Here is an 18,719-nt window from a genome sequence, read left to right as displayed (position 1 = left end):
TCCTCTCTCTCTCTCTTCCCTTCTCTCTCTCTCTCTCTCATTTTCTCTCCTCTCTCTCTTCTCTCTCTTTCCTCTCTCTCTTCCATCTCTCTCTTCTCTCTCCTCTCTCACTTTTTTTCCCCCTCTCTCCTCCACTTTTTCCCTCTCTCTCTCCACTTTTCTCCTCTCTCTCTCATTTTTTTCCCAAACACAAAACAACACCTAATAATAATAATCTCTCTCAAACCCTACTCAACAAACTCTACTAAAAACTCTACTACAAAACCCCTATCAAAAACCTACTAAAAACCCTACCTAACAAACCCTACTCACACAAACCTACTACTCAACAAACCCTACTCAAACAACCCTACTAAAACCTACTCTCAACACACAACTCACACACAAACACCCTACTACAACAACAACCCTACTACACAAAACCCTCTCAACATCAACCCCTACTACAACAACCCCTACTCACACAACACCCTACACAACCCTACACACACACCCTACCACACCCTACAACCTACCCACATCCCTACACACATCACACCCTTCACACAACCCTACATCACTCACCCCTACAACCCTCTCTCTCCCCCAGTCACTCTCCTCTCCCCTTCACTCTCTCTCCCCGTCACTCTACCCCGTCACTCTCTCTCCCCTCCCGTCGACTCTCTCTCTCTCCCCCCGTCACTCTCTCTCCCCCCCGTCACTCTCTCTCCCCCCGTCACTCTCTCTCTCTCCCCCGTCACTCTCTCTCTCTCTCCCCCGTCACTCTCTCTCTCTCCCCCCGTCACTCTCTCTCTCCCCCGTCACTCTCTCTCTCCCCCGTCACTCTCTCTCTCCCCCGTCACTCTCTCTCTCTCCCCCGTCACTCTCCCGTCACTCTCTCTCTCCCCGTCACTCTCTCTCTCCCCGTCACTCTCTCTCTCCCCCCCGTCACTCTCTCTCTCCCCCCGTCACTCTCTCTCTCACCCCCCAGTCGCTCTCTCTCTCCCCCCCAGTCGCTCTCTCTCTTCCCCCCAGTCGCTCTCTCTCTTCCCCCCCAGTCGCTCTCTCTCTTCCTCCCCCCGTCGCTCTCTCCCCCCGTCACTCTCTCTCCCCCCCGTCACTCTCTCTCCCCCCGTCACTCTCTCTCCCCCCGTCACTCTCTCTCTCTCCCCCGTCACTCTCTCTCTCTCCCCCGTCACTCTCTCTCTCCCCCCCGTCACTCTCTCTCTCCCCGTCACTCTCTCTCTCCCCCCGTCACTCTCTCTCTCCCCCGTCACTCTCTCTCTCACCCCCCAGTCGCTCTCTCTCTCCCCCCCAGTCGCTCTCTCTCTTCCCCCCCAGTCGCTCTCTCTCTTCCCCCCCGTCGCTCTCTCTCTTCCCCCCCCGTCGCTCTCTCTCTTCCCCCCCCGTCGCTCTCTCTCTTCCCCCCCCGTCGCTCTCTCTCTTCCCCCCCCGTCGCTCTCTCTCTTCCCCCCCCGTCGCTCTCTCTCTTCCACCCCCCCAGTCGCTCTCTCTCTTCCACCCCCCCCAGTCGCTCTCTCTCTTCCACCCCCCCCCCCAGTCGCTCTCTCTCTTCCACCCCCCCCCCCCAGTCGCTCTCTCTCTTCCACCCCCCCCCAGTCGCTCTCTCTCTTTCCCCCCCCCAGTCGCTCTCTCTCTCTCTTCCAACAACAACATGCCCTCAGAAGACCCTCGGCACCGCCGGGCACTTCAGCTAGTATAAAATAAAAGCAGAAAATGCAGGAAACACTCAGCAGGTCAAGCAGCATCTGAAGAGAGGAAAATCGACTTGAAACGTTAACTCTGATTCTCTCTCTCTCTCTCTCTCTAAGGCTTTTGTATCAGCTATCTATTTAAATTCATCTATTTGTGACTAGGCAAGCTCATACTTGTCAGGCGAGCTTATTTCTCGTGACAATGAATGTAGCATTTTCGATGTCGCTTTCACCCCGCCCCCTCCTCCTCCCAGGTTGAGTCATGAATTTACCATAACAGCGCCGGCACGACTTGCCCCGGTGCCCGGCTTCCCGCTCCTCCAGTGCTCTGGAAATGCAGAATGGGAGGGGAATGCTCAGGGCAGCTCCCTTGTCAATCAAACCCTGAAACCGACGGGCGCCTGGATTCCTGGGCAAGGGCGGGGCGAGAGACGTCACAAAGGAGCGCAACGTCATAGCGGGAATGACGCACAGGGAATTCCTTTCCGAACGTTCTTTAAAGGGCGCCCGCCCCTCCTGCAACAACTCGTTACATCAAGTGCAAAGGATTTGCAGAGAGGCGGCGTTTCTGGCTGGATTTTTTAACTGCGGTATTCGTCTTCTTTTGGCGGGGGGGAAAACAACAAATTAAGAATGGTGGCCCTGGTCTCTGGGATCACCCCGGTCGATCCGACCGTCAGCTCTTGCCTGCTGTGCTCCGCCTGCCGCTTCCTGCTCATCAAGCCCAGGCAGACTGAGTGCGGGCACCGGTACTGCGCCGCCTGCCTGGAGAACCTGTTCAAGTGAGTCTCGCAGCGTCCGCGACACCTTGTAGATAGCAAAATAATGCAGTCTTGACAAAGGGTTTGCCCCGAAACGTTGACTCTATTTTCTCTCCACGGATGTTACCTGGCCTGCTGAGTTTTTCCAGCATTTTCTGTTGTCCGCGACACCTTGTTCACTGTCTCCCACCTCTGCCCAGCCTATTTTTGTTGTTGTTGCTTCGCGTTGCAGCCCTGCTGGCCGAGCGGCCAAGCGCTCTGCGCCAGGAGGTCGTGGGCCCCCTTGTCCCCGCTCCTTGAGACAAAAAAATCTGGCCCGTCATGGATTCGATGGGCCGAATGGCCTCCTTATGTGCCGTTATGACTCCATGGCAGTTGGGCGCTGAGGGAAGCGCTGCGCTGTCGGAGGTGCCATCTTTCGGGTGAGACGTTAAACCGAGGCAGCCCCCGTCCGTCTGCCCTCTCGGGTGGACGTGAAAAGATCCCCGGCACTGTTGCGAAAGAGAGCAGGGGAGCTCTCCCCAGTGTCCTGGGCCAATGTTTATCCCTCAATCAACATAAAAAAAACCAGATGATCTGGTCATTGTCACATTGCTGTTTGTGGGAGCTTGCTGTGCGCAAATCGGCTGCCGCGTTTCCACAACAGTGACTACACTTCAAAAAGTACTTCAAATGCGCTTTGGGACGTCCTGAGGTCATGAAAGGCACTGTATATAAATTTTGCCCGGGCTTGCTGTCTGATCAGCGCCAAGTCAGCTGATCTCAGATAGGGTTGGCTGCACGGATTTCACGATTGTGCCTTTTTTTTGGGAGACAGCTGAATATCTGTCACATGCAGAAACCTATCACCATCTGTGAAGGATCTGCACAGCAAATTACTGAGGAATATACTCGACTAGGAACACAACACCGGCATCTAAGTCCAAAGAACCTAGCTGCAGGTTCCCAATAGTTAAGGCTTCGAGCACTCCCACCTGTGTGTGCTAGAGTTACAGGTGTCACTGGCAAGTCTGGCATTTATTGCCCATCCCTAATTGCCCTTGAGAAGGTGGTGGTGAGCCATCACCTTGAACCGCTGCAGTCTGTGTGGTGACGGTGCCCCCACAGTGCTGTTAGGGAGGGAGCCCCAGGATTTTGACCCAGCGACGATGAAGGAACGGCCGATATATTTCCAAGTCAGGATGGTGTGTGATTTGGAGGGGAACTTGGAGGTGGTGGTGCTCCCCTGCGCCTGCTGCCCTTGTCCTTCCAGGTGGAAGAGGTCGCGGGTTTGGGAGGTGCTGCCGAAGAAGCCCAGAGAAGCTTGTTAGCACTGTTGTTTGCTCAGTTAGGACCCACCTGGTAATGCCACGACCTTACAGGCGTTATCTGGAGCCGAGTGGAAACAACCCTAGCCACATTTGTCTTCAGTGGCCCCTTTGGACTATGGAGATGGGAAGTTTGGATGGGCTTCATGCTCCTGAATGCTGCCCAGTGATCCTGTTAGAAACTGTGTGTGCAGACAGGACAAGGCTTTACTGTGATGCCCCTCACAGTGGCTTAGCGCACCAAACCCCAGCAATGGGTCGGTTTAAAATTTGGAAAAAGCCTGAATACTGGCAGTTCTGAGTCAGATTCACAGAATGTGGAAATATTCATTCTGATTCTTTATTTCAGAACAGGTAATGACGCAGACTGCCTCGTTTGTCAGAAGAAGGTTTTTCGTTCCAAGGTAGGACATTTAATTCATTGCTATTCTCCACTTTAATTGGCAGCTTTGAAGGGGGATGGGGTATTTCCAGGGGAGACAGATACTGGTAAACAGTGTCGAACTGGGTGATTGTATTGTGTGTGTGTGTTACACTGTATAACCGGGAAAGTCACTTAGAGAGTAACATATCGGGGGAGTGAATTACAGACTGGAATCTAATCGAGGGGTTTAGATGGTTTATATATAGAATAATGGATACCTGGGAGTGAGTTACAGGCTGGAATCTAATCGAGGGGTTCAGATGGTTTATATATAGAATAATAATGGATACCTGGAAGTGAGTTACAGGCTGGAATCGAGGAGTGGGAGATTGCCACAGACCCACAGTGATGACTCATTGCTGTATGGTCATGGTTTGAAAGGTGTGCTTTGATTGTCATGCAGCAATCACTCTCCGACACACTGCTTTAATGGTTGTGGAGTACAGAGATTTCACCCTGACTGGCAGACACATGCGAGGGTGGCAGTTGGCAGCGATTGTTGACTGCCACCGTGCTCTGTGCTGTTGGCGCCTGCAGCAGACGATGAATAATTCCGACGTCTTTACTTCAGAAGTAACCTACGCATGATTGCAGGGAATTTCCATCCCCACTACTGGGAATTTTAATTGAACAAAATAGGTGAATTACAAGGAGGAACAAAAACTGTCAGGGAGGTCAGCGGGAGCTGTAGTGACTGAGCACTCTGTTCTGCTTCTGCTGTGTGTGCAATATGTGCTCATTTGCTTATGGTCACTGGACTAGTGATCCAGAGAAAGTGAGTTCTTCTTGAGAGATGGTCGGAAGGGTTTTAGATTCTTAAGGCACTGGGAAAGGTTCTGGGGCAGGATGAAACTGTTCAGGCAAGATGGTCTTCCCCCGAAGCCTTGGCTCAGTGGGTAGCACTCTGGCCTCTTGAGTTGAAATGTCGTGGGTTCAAATCCCACTCCAGAGACTTGACCAGATAATCCAGGCTGACACACTCCCAGTGCAGTACCGAGGGAGTGCGGCACTGTCAGTGGCGCCGTCTTTCGGATGAGGCGTTAAACCGAGGGCCCCCGTCTGCCCTTTCAGGCGGCCGTAAAAGATCCAACGTCGCTATTTTGAAGAAGAGCAGGGGGAGAGTCCTGGCCAATATTTATCCCCCCCAACCAAAATCAAGGGATCGGGCGGGAAAGTGGAGTTGAGGTGGAAGATCAGCCATGATCTGATTGAATGGCGGAGCAGGCTCGAGGGGCCGAATGGCCGACTCCTGCTCCTATTTTTTTTTAATGTAACATCAGTAAAACAGATTATCTAGTCATGATCTCATTGCTGTTTGTGGGAGTTTGCTGTGTGTAAATTGGCTGCTGCGTTTCCCTACATGACAACAGTGACTACACTTCAAAAAGTACTCGGTTGGCTGTGAAGTGCTTTGGGATGTGCTGAGGTTGTGAAAAGTCGCTGTGTAAATCCACGTCCATTCCTTCGGAGTCTTTTGGCCGAACCTCTCATTTCTGTCCACCCCACAGGTCTACTTCGATAGAGCTGCTGAAAATGATGCTTATGCCATAAAGATACAATGCACGGCTTATCGAGAGGGTTGCGATTGGATGGGATCACTGCGAAACTATCTGGTAAGAGGCCACACTGGGGCGAAATGAGCTTCCGAAAACTGGAAGTGATGATCGAAAAGCTCGCCTACTGCCTGTTTCCCTTTTTGTAACTGAACGGGCCGTAGCGTTGCTGTAAAATCTGCAGTCACAGCTTACTGCAAAGGGGCACTACTTCGAAGAAGAGCAGGGGAGTTCCCCCCACCCCTGGTGTCCTGGGGTACATTTTAAAAACATTTATTTTATTCGTTTATGGGATGTGGGTGTTGCTGGCAAGGCCAGCATTTATTGCCCATCCCTAGTTGCCCTTTTAGAAGGTGGCGGTGAGCTGCCGCTTTGAACCGCTGCAGCCCGTGTGGTGAAGGTGCTCCCACAGTGCTGTCAGGGAGGGAGTTCCAGGATTTTGACCCAGCGACGATGAAGGATCGGCCGATATACTTCCAAGTCAGGATGATATGTGACTGGGAGGGGAACTTGGAGGTGGTGGTGTTCCCATGCGCCTGCTGCCCTTGTCCTTTTAGGTGGAAGAGGTTGCGGGTTTGGGAGGTGCTGCCGAAGAAGCCTTGGCGCGTTGCTGCAGTGCATCTTGTAGATGGTACACACTGCAGCCACGGTACGCCGGTGGTGGAGGGAGTGAATGTTTGAGGTGGTGGACGGGGTGCCGTTCAAGCGGGCTGCTTTGTCCTGGATAGGGTTGAGCTTCTTTGAGTGTTGTTGGAGCTGCACTGATCCCTCAACCAACATCATTAAAGCGACAGATTATCTGGTAATTATCTCATTGCTGTTTGTGGAACCTTACTGTGTGCAAATTGGCTGCCACGTTTCCTACATTACAACAGTGACTACACTTCAATAGAAAGTACCTCATTGGTTGTAAAGGGCTTTGGGACATCCTGAGGTCATGAAAGGCGCTATACAAATGGAAGTTCCTTCCCTTCCCTCGGTTATGGTATCTTTCCCGGACTAGACGCTGATGTTGTCCAAGTGGAAACTGAATCCCCTGTGTCTTTGTCTTGTGTTAAACCATTTCCTTGTGTGGATTTATTTGTGTTTGGACTGTAATTTGACTGTCGACCTCTCTGTGACCCTCCCCCCAGCGCACACACCGAGCCCAGTGTGATTTCCACCTGCTCCCATGTGCCAACGTTGCGTTCGGCTGCGAGGCCTTCGGCCCCAGGAGGAAGATGGCGGTGCACGAGACCCGGGAGTGCGAGTGGCGGATGGAGCTGTGCCCCCAATGCGAGACGTTCTGCGTCCACAAGCTGTTGGAGGTGGGTGTCGTGGCAAGGCGGGATCACCGTCAGAACTAACAACCACATTCATACAGCGACTTTAACGTCGTAAACTATTGAGTAGACTAGGCCTATATTCCCCAGAGTTTAGAAGAATGACAGGTGATCTCATTGAAACATACAAAATTCTTACAGGGCTTGACAGGGTAGATGCAGGGAGGATGTTTCCCCTGGCTGGGGAGTCTAGAACCAGGGGCCACAGTCTCAGAATAAGGGGTCAGCCATTTAGGACTGAGATGAGGAGAAACTTCTTCACTCAGAGGGCGGTGAATCTTTGGAATTCTCTACCCCAGCGGGCTGTGGAGGCTCAGTTGTTGAGTATATTCAAGACAGAGATAGATAGCTTTTTGAATATTAAGGGAATCAAGGGATATGGGGATAGTGAAGGAAAGTGGAGATGAGGTAGAAGATCAGCCATGATCGTATTGAATGGCGGAGCAGGCTCAAGGGGCCAAATGACTGACCCCTGCTCCTATTTCTTATGTTCTTAAAACATCCCAAGGCGCTTCACTGGAGCAATTATCAAATGAAATTTGACACCGAGCCGCATAAGGAGATATTAGGACAGGTGACCAGAGGCTTGGTTAAAGAGGCAGGTTTTAAGGATCATCTTAAAAGGGGAGGCGGAGAGGTTTAGGCAGGGAACTCCAGAGCTTGGGGCCTAGGCAACAGAAGGCACGGCCGCCAATGGCAGAGCGATTAAAATCCGGGATGCTCAAGAGGCGAGAATTGGAGGAGTGCAGATATCTCGGTGGGTTTTGGGGCTGGCGGAGATTACAGTGATAGGGAGAGGCGAGGCCACGGAGGGATTTGAAAACACGGATGAGAATTTTAAAATCGAGGTGTTGCCCGACCGGGAGCCAATGTAGCTCATCGAGCACTGGGGTGATGGGTGAATGGGATATGTGCGAGTTAGGACACAGGCAGCCGTGTTTTGGATGAGCTCAAGTTTATGGAGCTTGGCAGGGAGAGTATTGGAATAGTCAAGTCTAGAGGAGGTAACAAAGGCACAGATGAGGGATCATAGAAATGGCAGTGGCCAGGAAAGGTTGCGGGCAAGAGCGGAGGTGGGCCACGAAATGGAGAGCCCTACAAAGGGTTGAAGTGTTCCTCCCTGGGGGTCACCACGCAGTCTACTGCTTAAGGAGGTGGACAGAGGCCTTGCTATGTTCCCAGGCTGCTTTCCTGTCCGTCATGGCTCAGTGGGCAGTACTGAGGGAGCACTGCACTGTCAGAGGTGCTATATAAATGCATGTCTTTCTTGCTAAACCTGGGAATGATACACAGATGAAGGATAACATGGGAAATGATAAATCGTTAAGTATCTAGGAAGGTTTCAGGGCTCCCTCAAAGGCTTTGTGGGTAAGTGTCTCGGTCCTAGGCTCAATCCCAGGTCTGTGCTGAGTTAACTGGTCTCAGTTGGTGCATTAAGGAAAGACCTGCATTTATATCCTGCCTTTCAGAACGTCCCAAAGTACTTTACAGCCAATGATGTACTTTTGGAGTGTAGTCACTGTTGTAATGTGGGAAACGTGACCACCAATTTGTGCACAGCAAGCTCCCACAAACCGCAATCTGATAATGACCAGATCATCTGTTTTTAGTGATGTTGGTTGAGGGATAAATATTTTCCAGGACACCGGGGAGAACTCCCTGCTCTTCTTTGAAATAGTGGCCGTGGGATCTTTTATGTCCACGTCTCACCCGAAAGACAGCATCTCTGACAGTGCAGCGCTCCCTCAGTACTGCACTGGGAGTGTCAGGCCAGATTTTTGTGGTCAAGTCTCTGGAGTGGGACTTGAACCCACAACCTTCTGACTCGGAGGCGAGGGTGCTACCCACCGAGCCACAGCTGACACAGAAGGAAGGGAAGGCAGAAGAACATAAGAATTAGGAGCAGGAGTCGGCCGTTTGGCCCCTTGAGCCTGCTCCGCCATTCAATAAGATCATGGCTGATCTACCTCATCTCCACTTTCCTGCCCCCTACCCACATCCCTTGATTTCCCTAGAGTCCAAAAATCTATCGATCTCAGCTTTGAATATACTCAACGACTGAGCTTCTACAGCCCTCTGGGGTAGAGAATTCCACAGGTTCACCACCCTCTGAGTGAAGAAATTTCGCCTCATCTCAGTCCTAAATGGCCGACCCCTTATCCTGAGACTCTGACTCTTAGTTTTAGACTCTCCAGCCAGGGGAAAACAGCCACTCAGACCGAGGGAGGTGGGGAATTTTGGCAGTTTTGAGGCCCTGGGAATGATTGAGTTGGGGTAGAAGAGGGTTTGATGCGTTGCCATTTCCATATGGAGAGTCCAGAGAGGAAGAAGAGAACAGAGGGTGAAACATATTTAGAGGTAAAAAGGAACAAAAAGAGAGGAGAGTTCAGGGAAATAGCCCCTGAATTCTCAGTGACCTTTTCATCAGGGAACTCCAGCTTCTAGTGTTGATTTAATCATCTGTTTCTTTTAGGATCACATCATGACCTGTGGGAAACAAAAGGCGGACTGTCCCGTCTGTGGCAGAGCGGACCTAACGAAAGCAGATGTAAGATGGCCCCGTCATTGTTTTAAATGTCACGCGTACAATTATAGTGGAAACCAGACACCACATTCGCTCGGTTCCAGAATATTGTGGGGTGGAGTTTCCTGTGTATTTGACACGTGCAAATCGGGACGTAAAGAAATACGCAGCGTAAAAAATCGAGCAAACTTGGGTGCACTTGTGTTGCGCACCTAATTACGCTGCGCCAGAATTTCCTCACTCTTTTACCCCGGTCTATACATCCTGGCGCCCGAATCGCATCTCTGCTCATTATAACGGCTATGCCCCCAAGATAAAGAGCCTTGCATGCAAATTTCCTGCAATTGCACTGGTTCAAAACGGGTGTAAATCAAAGTTCAAAATTTGAGTACATTTTTCTGGTGAAATTTATAAAAAAAAAAAAAAAATTATTCTTAAACAGGCTCTGCCTAAGGAGCAGGAATGATAGCTGGATGGATTGAAACATTAATTTTCATAAAGAAGGGACGTATGGTGTGTCCTTGGAGCCCCGACTGTTTATGCTGAATTAATCTCATACTAATGAGAATAGCAGGAAATTTCGGCGTAAATTGAGCTTGGCAAAATGGGCGCATGAATGGGAATAATTTTGGGTGTAATTTACAAATTACACCCCACAGGAAATTCCACTCCCATATTTAAAGAATGCCTAGGAGTGACTGCAGCAGTGATGATCCAATCTCAGGGTCCCGCTGGACTGCTCAAGCTCGAGTTTGATAGATTACAGTACCAGCTCAACCCTTGATGAGATTGTTGAGTTTCAATCACTCTCTGCCTCTCTCTCTGTGTCTTTCTCTGGCTCGCTGGCTCTCTCTCTCTCTCTCTCTGTCCCTCTTTTGCTGTTTCTCTTTCTCTCGCTGTCTCTCTGTCTCTGTCTCTCTCCTTTCTCTCTCTATCGCTCTGTTTCTCTCTCTCTCTTTCGCTGTTTCTCTTTCTCTCTCTGCCTCTGTGTTTCTCCCTCTCCATAGCCTGGAAGTTAATGTTGCCTATATTAGTGGATGAATTCTCAGCACTGTTGTGTGACATCCTTTGTCTATTTTCATGAGCCTGTTAACCCATTTACAATAAATTGGGAGAAAATTGTAGGTTTGCATGTCCGTGCCTGTGTGTCTCCCTCTCTCTGTCTCTCCTCTATCCATCCCCTTCTATTGCTCTCTCCCTCTGCTCCTCTGTCCCTGTTGCTATCTGTCTCTGCCTCCGCCCCTCTTCAATATACGTGATTGCAGTTTGCTTCTAAGTAGGTGATGTCGGGGATTGGTAAAGCTGCTAGTTTCTGTGTGTTGCCAGATTCCCAGGACCCCTTGCCACAAGCGCGATTAACCGCTGTGTATAAAGATGCCGGTTTATTCAATTCTTGCTGTAACAAAGACCCAACAACTGAATCCGTATCTTTCCCCCTACAGTTGGAGCAGCACTGTGACCCGCACCATGGCACCTGCCCTAGTGTCAAGGTGCCCTGCCCCTTTAAAGAAGTCGGCTGCCAGGAACAGGTAAGCATCAACAATCTGACAACTGATGATTGATCGGACCTTTGTGTTGAAACTCCTTCACATCACCCCGCCCTCCCCCCCCCCCCCCCCCACCCTGATGGTCACGTACCTTGTAGGGTACTGAGCCGCACATAGAATCATACAGCACAGAAGGAGGCCATTTGGCCCATCGTGCCAGTGCTGACTCTTTGGTCGAGCTCTCCAATTAGTCCCACTCCCCCGCTCTTTCCCCATAGCCTTGCAAATTTTTCCTTTTGAAGTATTTATCCAATTCGCTTTTGAAAGTTACTATTGAATCTGCTTCCATCGCCCTTTCAGGCAGCGCATTCCAGATCATGACTCGCTGCGTTTATTTAAAAAAAAAAAACCAACTCCTCACCTCCCCTCTGGTTCTTTTGCCAATTATCTTCAATCTGTGTCCTCTGGTTAATGACCCTTCTGCCACTGGAAACAGTTTCTCCCGATCTACTGTCAAAACATAATTTTGAGCGCCTCCATTAAATCTTCCATGAACCCTAAGCTTCTCTCGTCTCTCCGCATAACACACAGCTCAGGAACATAAGAACTAGGCTATTTGGCCCTTCGAGCCTGCTCCGCCATTCAATAAGATCGTGGCTGATCATCTACCTCATCTCCACTTTCCTGCACTATCCCCATATCCCCCGATTCCCTTAATATTCAAAAATCTATAAAGAATTTTGTATGTTTCAGTGAGATCACCTCTCATTCTTCTAAACTCTAGAGAATATAGGCCTAGTCTACTCAATCTCTCCTCAAAGGACAATCCCCCCATCCCAGGAACCAGTCTGGTGATCCTTCACTGCACTCCCTCTATGGCAAGTATATCCTTCCTTAGGTAAGGAGACCAAAACTGTACACAATACTCCGGGTGTGGTCTCACCAAGGCCCGATATAATTGCAGGAAGACATCTTTACTCTTTTGCTTTCCTAATTGCTTGCTGTACCTACATATTAACTTTGTGTACAAGGACACCCCGGTCCCTCTGAACACCAACATTTCCCAATCTCTCACCATTTAAAAAATACTCTGTTTTCCTATTTTTCCTACCAACTTCACATTTCTCCACATTATATTCCATTTGCCATGTTCTTGCCCACTCACTTAGCCTGTCTATATCCCCTTGAAGCCTCCTTGCATCCTCCTCACAACTTACATTCCCACCCAGCTTTGTATCATCAGCAAACTTGGACATATTACATTTGGTCCCCTCATCCAAATCATTGATGTGAATAGATCTACTTTGTGTCACTGGTCTATGCAGAGATAGATGATCTCAGTAAGTGGGGTGGCGGGCGGCGGTGGGGGGGGAGGTGTGGTGGGGGAAGTGGTTTAGGCCGCCCTCCAGAGAGGGGAACATTGAGCCAGGACTGTGGGTGATGGGCGAAGTTAGGACAGGGCTCAACTGTGATTGGTTCATTGGCTGACTGACACTCTGCATGCTCGCGCCTGGACAATGGCTATTTGGATGAGGTGCTAAAGAAAGACTTGCATTTCTATAGCGCCTTTCATGACCTCGGGATGTCCCTAAGCGCTTTACGGCCAATGACGTACTTTTTGAAATGTAGTCACTGTTGTAATGTGGGAAATGTGGCAGCCATTTTGCGCACAGCAAGCTCCCACAAACAGCAATGAGATAATGACCAGATAATTTGTTTTCCGGTATTGCTTGAGTGATAAATATTGGCCAAAACACTGGGAGAACTCCCCTGCTCTTCTTCAAAATAGTGCCATGGGATCTTTTATGTCCACCTGAGGGGGCCTTAGTTCAAAGTCTCATCCGACAGTGCTCCATCAGTACTGCACTGGGAGTGTCAGCCTAGATTTTTGTGCTCAAGTCTCTGGAGTGGGGACTTGAACCCACGACCTGCTAAGGGACCTCTGCTGCCCAGGGCATCGTACCTCGGCATGAATCGGGAGAGAGGCAAAACAAATAAAGTAAATTGATACGCTTTCCTGACCACTGTCGCTCTTTATCCAACAGCCTCGGAGACGAGATCTCGACGACCACCTGCGAGCCGCCCAACAGACACATCTGCTGCAGATGCTGTCCCTGACCACCAGCCTGCAAAAGGGGAAATTGTGTAACGGAGACCCGACCGAGAGCTTCCGGCAGCAGGCGACGGAGAAGGTCTTGACCTTAACGGGACCGGCGACTGAGCCCCTGAAGCAGGAGGCAGCCGGCAATGCTTCAGGAGACCGGGTCACCTGTGAGACGTCAAGAGGCCCGGACCCCAGCGTTCTGGCTCTGTCCAAGAAAACGGACGGCCTGGAGAAGTCTGTTTGCGGCCTCAACAAGGATCTGGACAAGTACGCTCAGATCATCGAGGTGTTGCAGCAGAAGTGCCTCCATTACGAGCAGGTCATACACAATCTCCAAAGGAAGAGCAGAACCATGGAAAGCTCCAATGGCTTTGTTGGCTCTCCCTCGCCAATAAGCACCAACGGCGTGCTTGTTTGGAAAATCAAGGAGTTCTCGTCTTGCTTGATGGCGGCCAAGTCTGAGCAGAGACCTTCTTTCTATTCGCCGGCCTTCTCCACCCACACGTTTGGCTACCAGCTGTGCTGTCGGATCTATCCCAACGGCGACGGGAACGGGAAGGGCAGCCACATCTCCCTCTTCCTGGCCATCGTGCGGAGCGAGTACGATGAGGTGCTGCCCTGGCCCTTCAAGCAAAAGGTCACCTTCATGCTCCTGGATCAAGTGAACCAGAAGCACGTCAAGGAGTCTTTCTCCCCCGACGTTCTGAGTGGCTCCTTCCAGAAGCCACGGAGCCACATGAACGTCGCCAGCGGGTGCCCCACATTTGTGAGGCACGACCTCTTCCTGAAGCCGCAGAGTCACTATCTGAAGAATGACACCATTTACATCAAGGTTGTCGTTGACCCAGCGGGACTTTCAGTGTAGATGTGGGCAGTCCTTTTTGTCTGGAACTGTTGAGAGGCTATGGAGACGCTTCCCCCCCCCCCCCCCGCCATTGACTTAGTGGGTCAGGACACCGTGAAATCTCAGCCATGTGAGATTTGATGGCCTGTGCTCAGCCGAGGAAGTGGGGGGCATTGCTACAATTGGCCTTGGTGCTGTTTTGACTGGTGAACAGATGAAAATCCCCATCCTCATCGGTATCTGGCCGTTCCTGCTGGAAACTCGCCAACACTGGAAAGTGACGGGCATGAAAAGACCAGCTGGTCCACACAAGCCTTCTTCCCACCTCCCAGCCGCCCACCCTCCCTCGCAGCCATGTAATCCCCTGGAAGAAAGAAAGAAAGACTTTCATTTTGTACAGTGCCTTTCACAACTCAGGACCTCCCAAAGCACTTTACAGCCAATGAAGTGTAAGTTTTTGAAGTGTAATCACTGTTGTAATGTAGGAAACGTAGCTGCCAATTGGCACAGCAAGCTCCCACAAACCGCAATGTGATAATGACCAGATAATCTGTTTGTTATGTTGATTGAGGGATAAACATTGGCCCAGGATGTCAGGGGAGAACTCCCCCCTGCTCTTCTTCGAAATAGTGCCACGGGATCTTCTATGTCCAGCTGAGAGAGCCGACGGGGCCTCGGTTTAATGTTTCATCTGAAAGACAGCACCTCCGACAGTGCAGCACTCCCTCAGCACTGCGCTGGAGTGTCAGCCTAGATTTTTGTGCTGAAGCCTCTGGAGTGGGACTTGAACCCACAACCTCCTGACTCCGAGGCAGAGGGTGCTCCCCACTGAGTCGCGGCTGAGAGGAGGAAGCATTGATGGGTTGGAGAAGGAGAGATTGCTACACCGATGACGAATCACGCTTCACCTTCCCTCGGGGGGGACCCAGTGTGCACTGCTGGCTTGGTGTATCACTGAGGCTTCCTGTTCACTGCACTTTAATCAGAAGGAAATACATTTGTATTTATTTATTTATTGATGTGACTAATTTATTGACTGTTTATTTTTGTATTAGTAATGATTGCAAACGGTGCAACTGCTGCGGTGATCCTTAATAAAAGTTCACATAATGTGCAGGACCGCTGTGTGTTTATTGAACTCTGCATCTATCGACAGGTTTACAACGGGGTGCCCAACAACAGCGAAGAGTCAGTCATAGAGTCATAACGGCACAGAAGGAGGCCATTCGGCCCATCGAGTCTGTGCCGGCTCTCCTGTAGAGCAAACCAGTCAGTCCCATTTCCCCGCTCTATCCCCGTAGTCCTGCAAGTTTATTTCCCTCCAGTGCCTATCCAGTCTCTCCTTGAAAACATTGAGTGTTTCTGCTTCCACCACTTCCGTCGGCAGCGAATTCCAGGTCCTCCCCACTCGCTGTGTGAAAAAGTTTTTCCTCACGTTCCCCCCTGAATCTCTTGCCCAAAACCCTAAATCTGTGTCCTAGTCCTTGTACCATCAACTAGTGGGAACAGCCTTTCCCCATCTAGCCTATCCAAACCTGTCATAATCTTGTACACCCCCGGAACCATTCTGGCAAATCTCCTCTGCACACACTCAAGGGCCTTCACATCCTTCCTAAAGTGTGGTGACCAGAACTGGACACAATACTCCAGTTGTGGACTTACCAGCGATTTATAAAGGTTCAGCATAATTTCTCTACTTTTGTACTCAGTACCTCTATTTATGAAACCCAAGATCCCATATGCTTTGTTAAGCACTCTCAATATGTCCTGCCACCTTCAGGGACCTATACACATTAACTCCCAGGTCCCTCTGTCCCTGCACACTCTTTAAAACTGTGCCATTAAGTCTACATTGCCTCTCCCTGTTCCTTCTGCCAAAATGCATCACCTCACACTTCTCTGTATTAAATTCCATCTGCCACTTGTCTGCCCATTCTGCTAGCCTTTCTATGTCCTGTTGCAGTCGATTGGTATCATCCTCACTGTTTGCCACATCCCCAAGTCTGCTGTCATCGGCAAATTTAGAAATCCTACTTTGTATTCCAATATCCAGGTCATATATATATCAAAAAAAAGCAGTGGTCCCAGCACTGACCCTTGGGGAAACACCACTGTCTATCATCCTCCAGTCTGAAAAATAGTCATTTACCACAACTTGCTGTTTTCTGTCCTTAAGCCAATTCAAGCCTCAAGCTGTTTTCTGTCCTTAAGTCTTATCCAAGCTACCACTGACCCACCTATTCCGTGAACCTCAATTTTGTTAACCAGCCTTCTACGTGGTACTTTGTCAAACGCCTTCCGAAAATCCATGTAGACAACATCCATTGCATTCCCTTCATCGATCCTCCCTGTTACTTCATCAAAAAATTCAATTAGATTAGTGATCTGCCTTTTACAAATCTGTGTTGGCTCTCCTTAATTAGCTTAAATCTCTCCAAGTGCCTGTTAATTTTTTTCTTGATTATTGTTTCTAAAACTTTACCCACCACTGATGTTAAACTGACCAGCCTGTAGTTACTAGGATTGTCCTTACACCCTTTGAACAATGGTGTCACATTTGCCACTTTCCAATCCTCAGGCACCTCCCCGCATCTAGGGAAGATTGAAAAATTATGGCAAGCCCTTTCGATATCTCCTCCCCAATTCCCTTTGCAATCTGGGATACAAGCCACCTGGACCAGGCGACTTATCCACTCTAAGCATACCCAGCCTTTCTAGTACATCCTGCCTAGCAATTTTCACCCCTTCCATTGCTACTACCTTTTCCACTGCTACCGATACTTTGTCAGCATCCACCTCCTTAGTAAACACCGATACAAAGTACTCATTGAGTATTCTAGCCTTGCCCTGCGCCTCTAAGCATATATCAACTTCTTTGTCTATAATAGGCCCCACCCCACCTCTTACTACCTGCTTACTGTTTACATGCCGGTAGAAGATTTTTGGGTTCCCTTTTATGTTAACCGCCATTCTATTCTCATATTCTCTCTTTGCCAATCTTATTTTCATCTTCACTTCCCCTCAACTTATTGTATTTGGTCTGGTTCTCCCTTGAAGAATTCAGCTGACATGCATCATATACCCTCTTTTTTTGTTTCATCATCTTCTCTATCTCCCTCGTCATCCAAGGAGCCCTTGCTTTGGTTCCCTTACCCTTCCCTCTTGTTGGAAAGTACCTAGCCTGTACTTAGAACATCTCCTCCTTAAAGATCACCCATTGTTCCATTGAGATCCCCTGGCATGCTCTCCTCCTTCCAGATAAGAGAAATGAGTTCATGAATTCGCACCAGTAGTGCTCCGCCATGCTTTAGCGCCTCGGTAGGGATTCCATCTGCTCCTGAGGACTTGTTGTTCTTCAGTTGTCGGATGGCACGTCAACCCAAGCACCCCACCAACCCGCCCCTTCAACCACCGTCTGCCCTACTTGTGACAGAGACTGTAGGTCCCGCATTGGACTCATCAGTCACCTGAGAACTCATTTTTAATGTGGAAGCAAGTCATCTTCGGTTCTGAGGGACTGCCCAAGAAGAAGATTGTTCCGTTACAGTTTTTCCTGTCAGTCTTTGGTTCCATTTTACCCTGGCTAGATCCTTTCACATCCCATTGAAGTTAGCCCTATTCCAGTTTAGAAGTTCCACTCTAGATTGTTCCTTGCTCCTCTCCATTGCTGATCTAAATCTTATGATACGATGATCACTCGTACCCAAGTGTTCTCCCACAGATACTTGGTCGACCTGGCCCACCTCTTTCCCCAGCACCAGATCCAGCAATGCCTCCTTCCTAGTTGGGCCAAGAACATATTGGTCAAGGAAATTCTCCTGAACACATTTCAGAAATTCCTCCTTCTCCTTTCCCTTTACCCTAGCATTATCCCAATCGATATTTGGGTAATTAAAGTCCCCCAATATCATCACTCTATAGCTCTTGCATATCTCTGCGATTTCCCTGCAGACTTGCTCCTCTACCTCCCTGTCACTATTTGGAGACCGATAGAATACCCCCAATAGCGTGATCATACCCTTTTTGCTCCTCAACTCTAACCAACTGGATTCTGTCCTTGTCTCTAGAACATCTTCCTTTCCAACACTGCAATATCTTCCTTAATCAGCACTGCCACCCCACCTCCCATTTTTCCTTCCCTGTCTTTTCTGAACACCCTGTACCCTTGAATATTAAGTGCCCAGTCCTCACCATTTTTAAGCCACGTTTCCGTTATTGCCACAACATCATATTGCCACACGGCTAATTGTGCTTGTAGCTCACCAACCTTATTCACCACACTTTGTGCATTTACCTACATGCATTCTAAACCCATTTTTGAATTTTTTGTAGTCTTTCTTAGTCTGCTCCTATCTAATATGGTACTACTTCTGTCTCTAGTACTATCTTCTCTAGTACTACCTTCTCTAGTACTATCCAACACACTCACTCTTTTATGCACCTTATTCCTCTTTTCTACTCCTATATGCTGATGCCCACCCCCCTGCCAAGCTAGTTTAAACCCTCCCCAACAGCACTAACAAACCTCCCCGCGAGGATATTGGTCCCGGTTATGTCGAGCTGTATCCCATCCGACTTGAACAGGTCCCACCTTCCCCAGAAACGGTCCCAATGCCTCAGGAATCTAAAGCCCTCCCTCCTGCACTAATTTATTGACTGTTTATTTTGGCATTAGTCATGATTGCAAACGGTGCAACTG

At 49.5% G+C, this 18,719-nt stretch overlaps 1 protein-coding gene across 2 annotated transcripts; it reads left to right on the top strand.

Annotated features, from left to right (window-relative positions):
• Positions 1 to 2,017: 2,017 nt before the first annotated feature.
• Positions 2,018 to 15,139, top strand: LOC147095994 (TNF receptor-associated factor 2-like). 2 transcript variants are annotated; one of them, XM_085974946.1, is made up of 7 exons: positions 2,021 to 2,476; positions 4,112 to 4,166; positions 5,695 to 5,799; positions 6,873 to 7,046; positions 9,535 to 9,609; positions 11,028 to 11,114; positions 13,118 to 15,139. In XM_085974946.1, the coding sequence occupies exons 1-7, from the start codon at positions 2,328 to 2,330 to the stop codon at positions 14,039 to 14,041; spliced, it is 1,569 nt and encodes a 522-aa protein (XP_085831072.1). In that variant the 5' UTR covers positions 2,021 to 2,327; the 3' UTR covers positions 14,042 to 15,139. The 2 variants fall into 2 exon arrangements, with proteins under 2 accessions (XP_085831073.1, XP_085831072.1); XM_085974947.1 differs by lacking the exon at positions 6,873 to 7,046 and having other exon boundaries at positions 2,018 to 2,476.
• The last annotated feature ends 3,580 nt before the right edge of the window (positions 15,140 to 18,719 follow it).

This window comes from Somniosus microcephalus, unplaced genomic scaffold (assembly GCF_052327205.1).
Source record: "Somniosus microcephalus isolate GS21.2 unplaced genomic scaffold, FLI_Smic_1.0 unresolved_chr1, whole genome shotgun sequence".
Taxonomy (NCBI): domain Eukaryota; kingdom Metazoa; phylum Chordata; class Chondrichthyes; order Squaliformes; family Somniosidae; genus Somniosus; species Somniosus microcephalus.
This window is presented reverse-complemented; position numbering and strand designations above follow the sequence as displayed.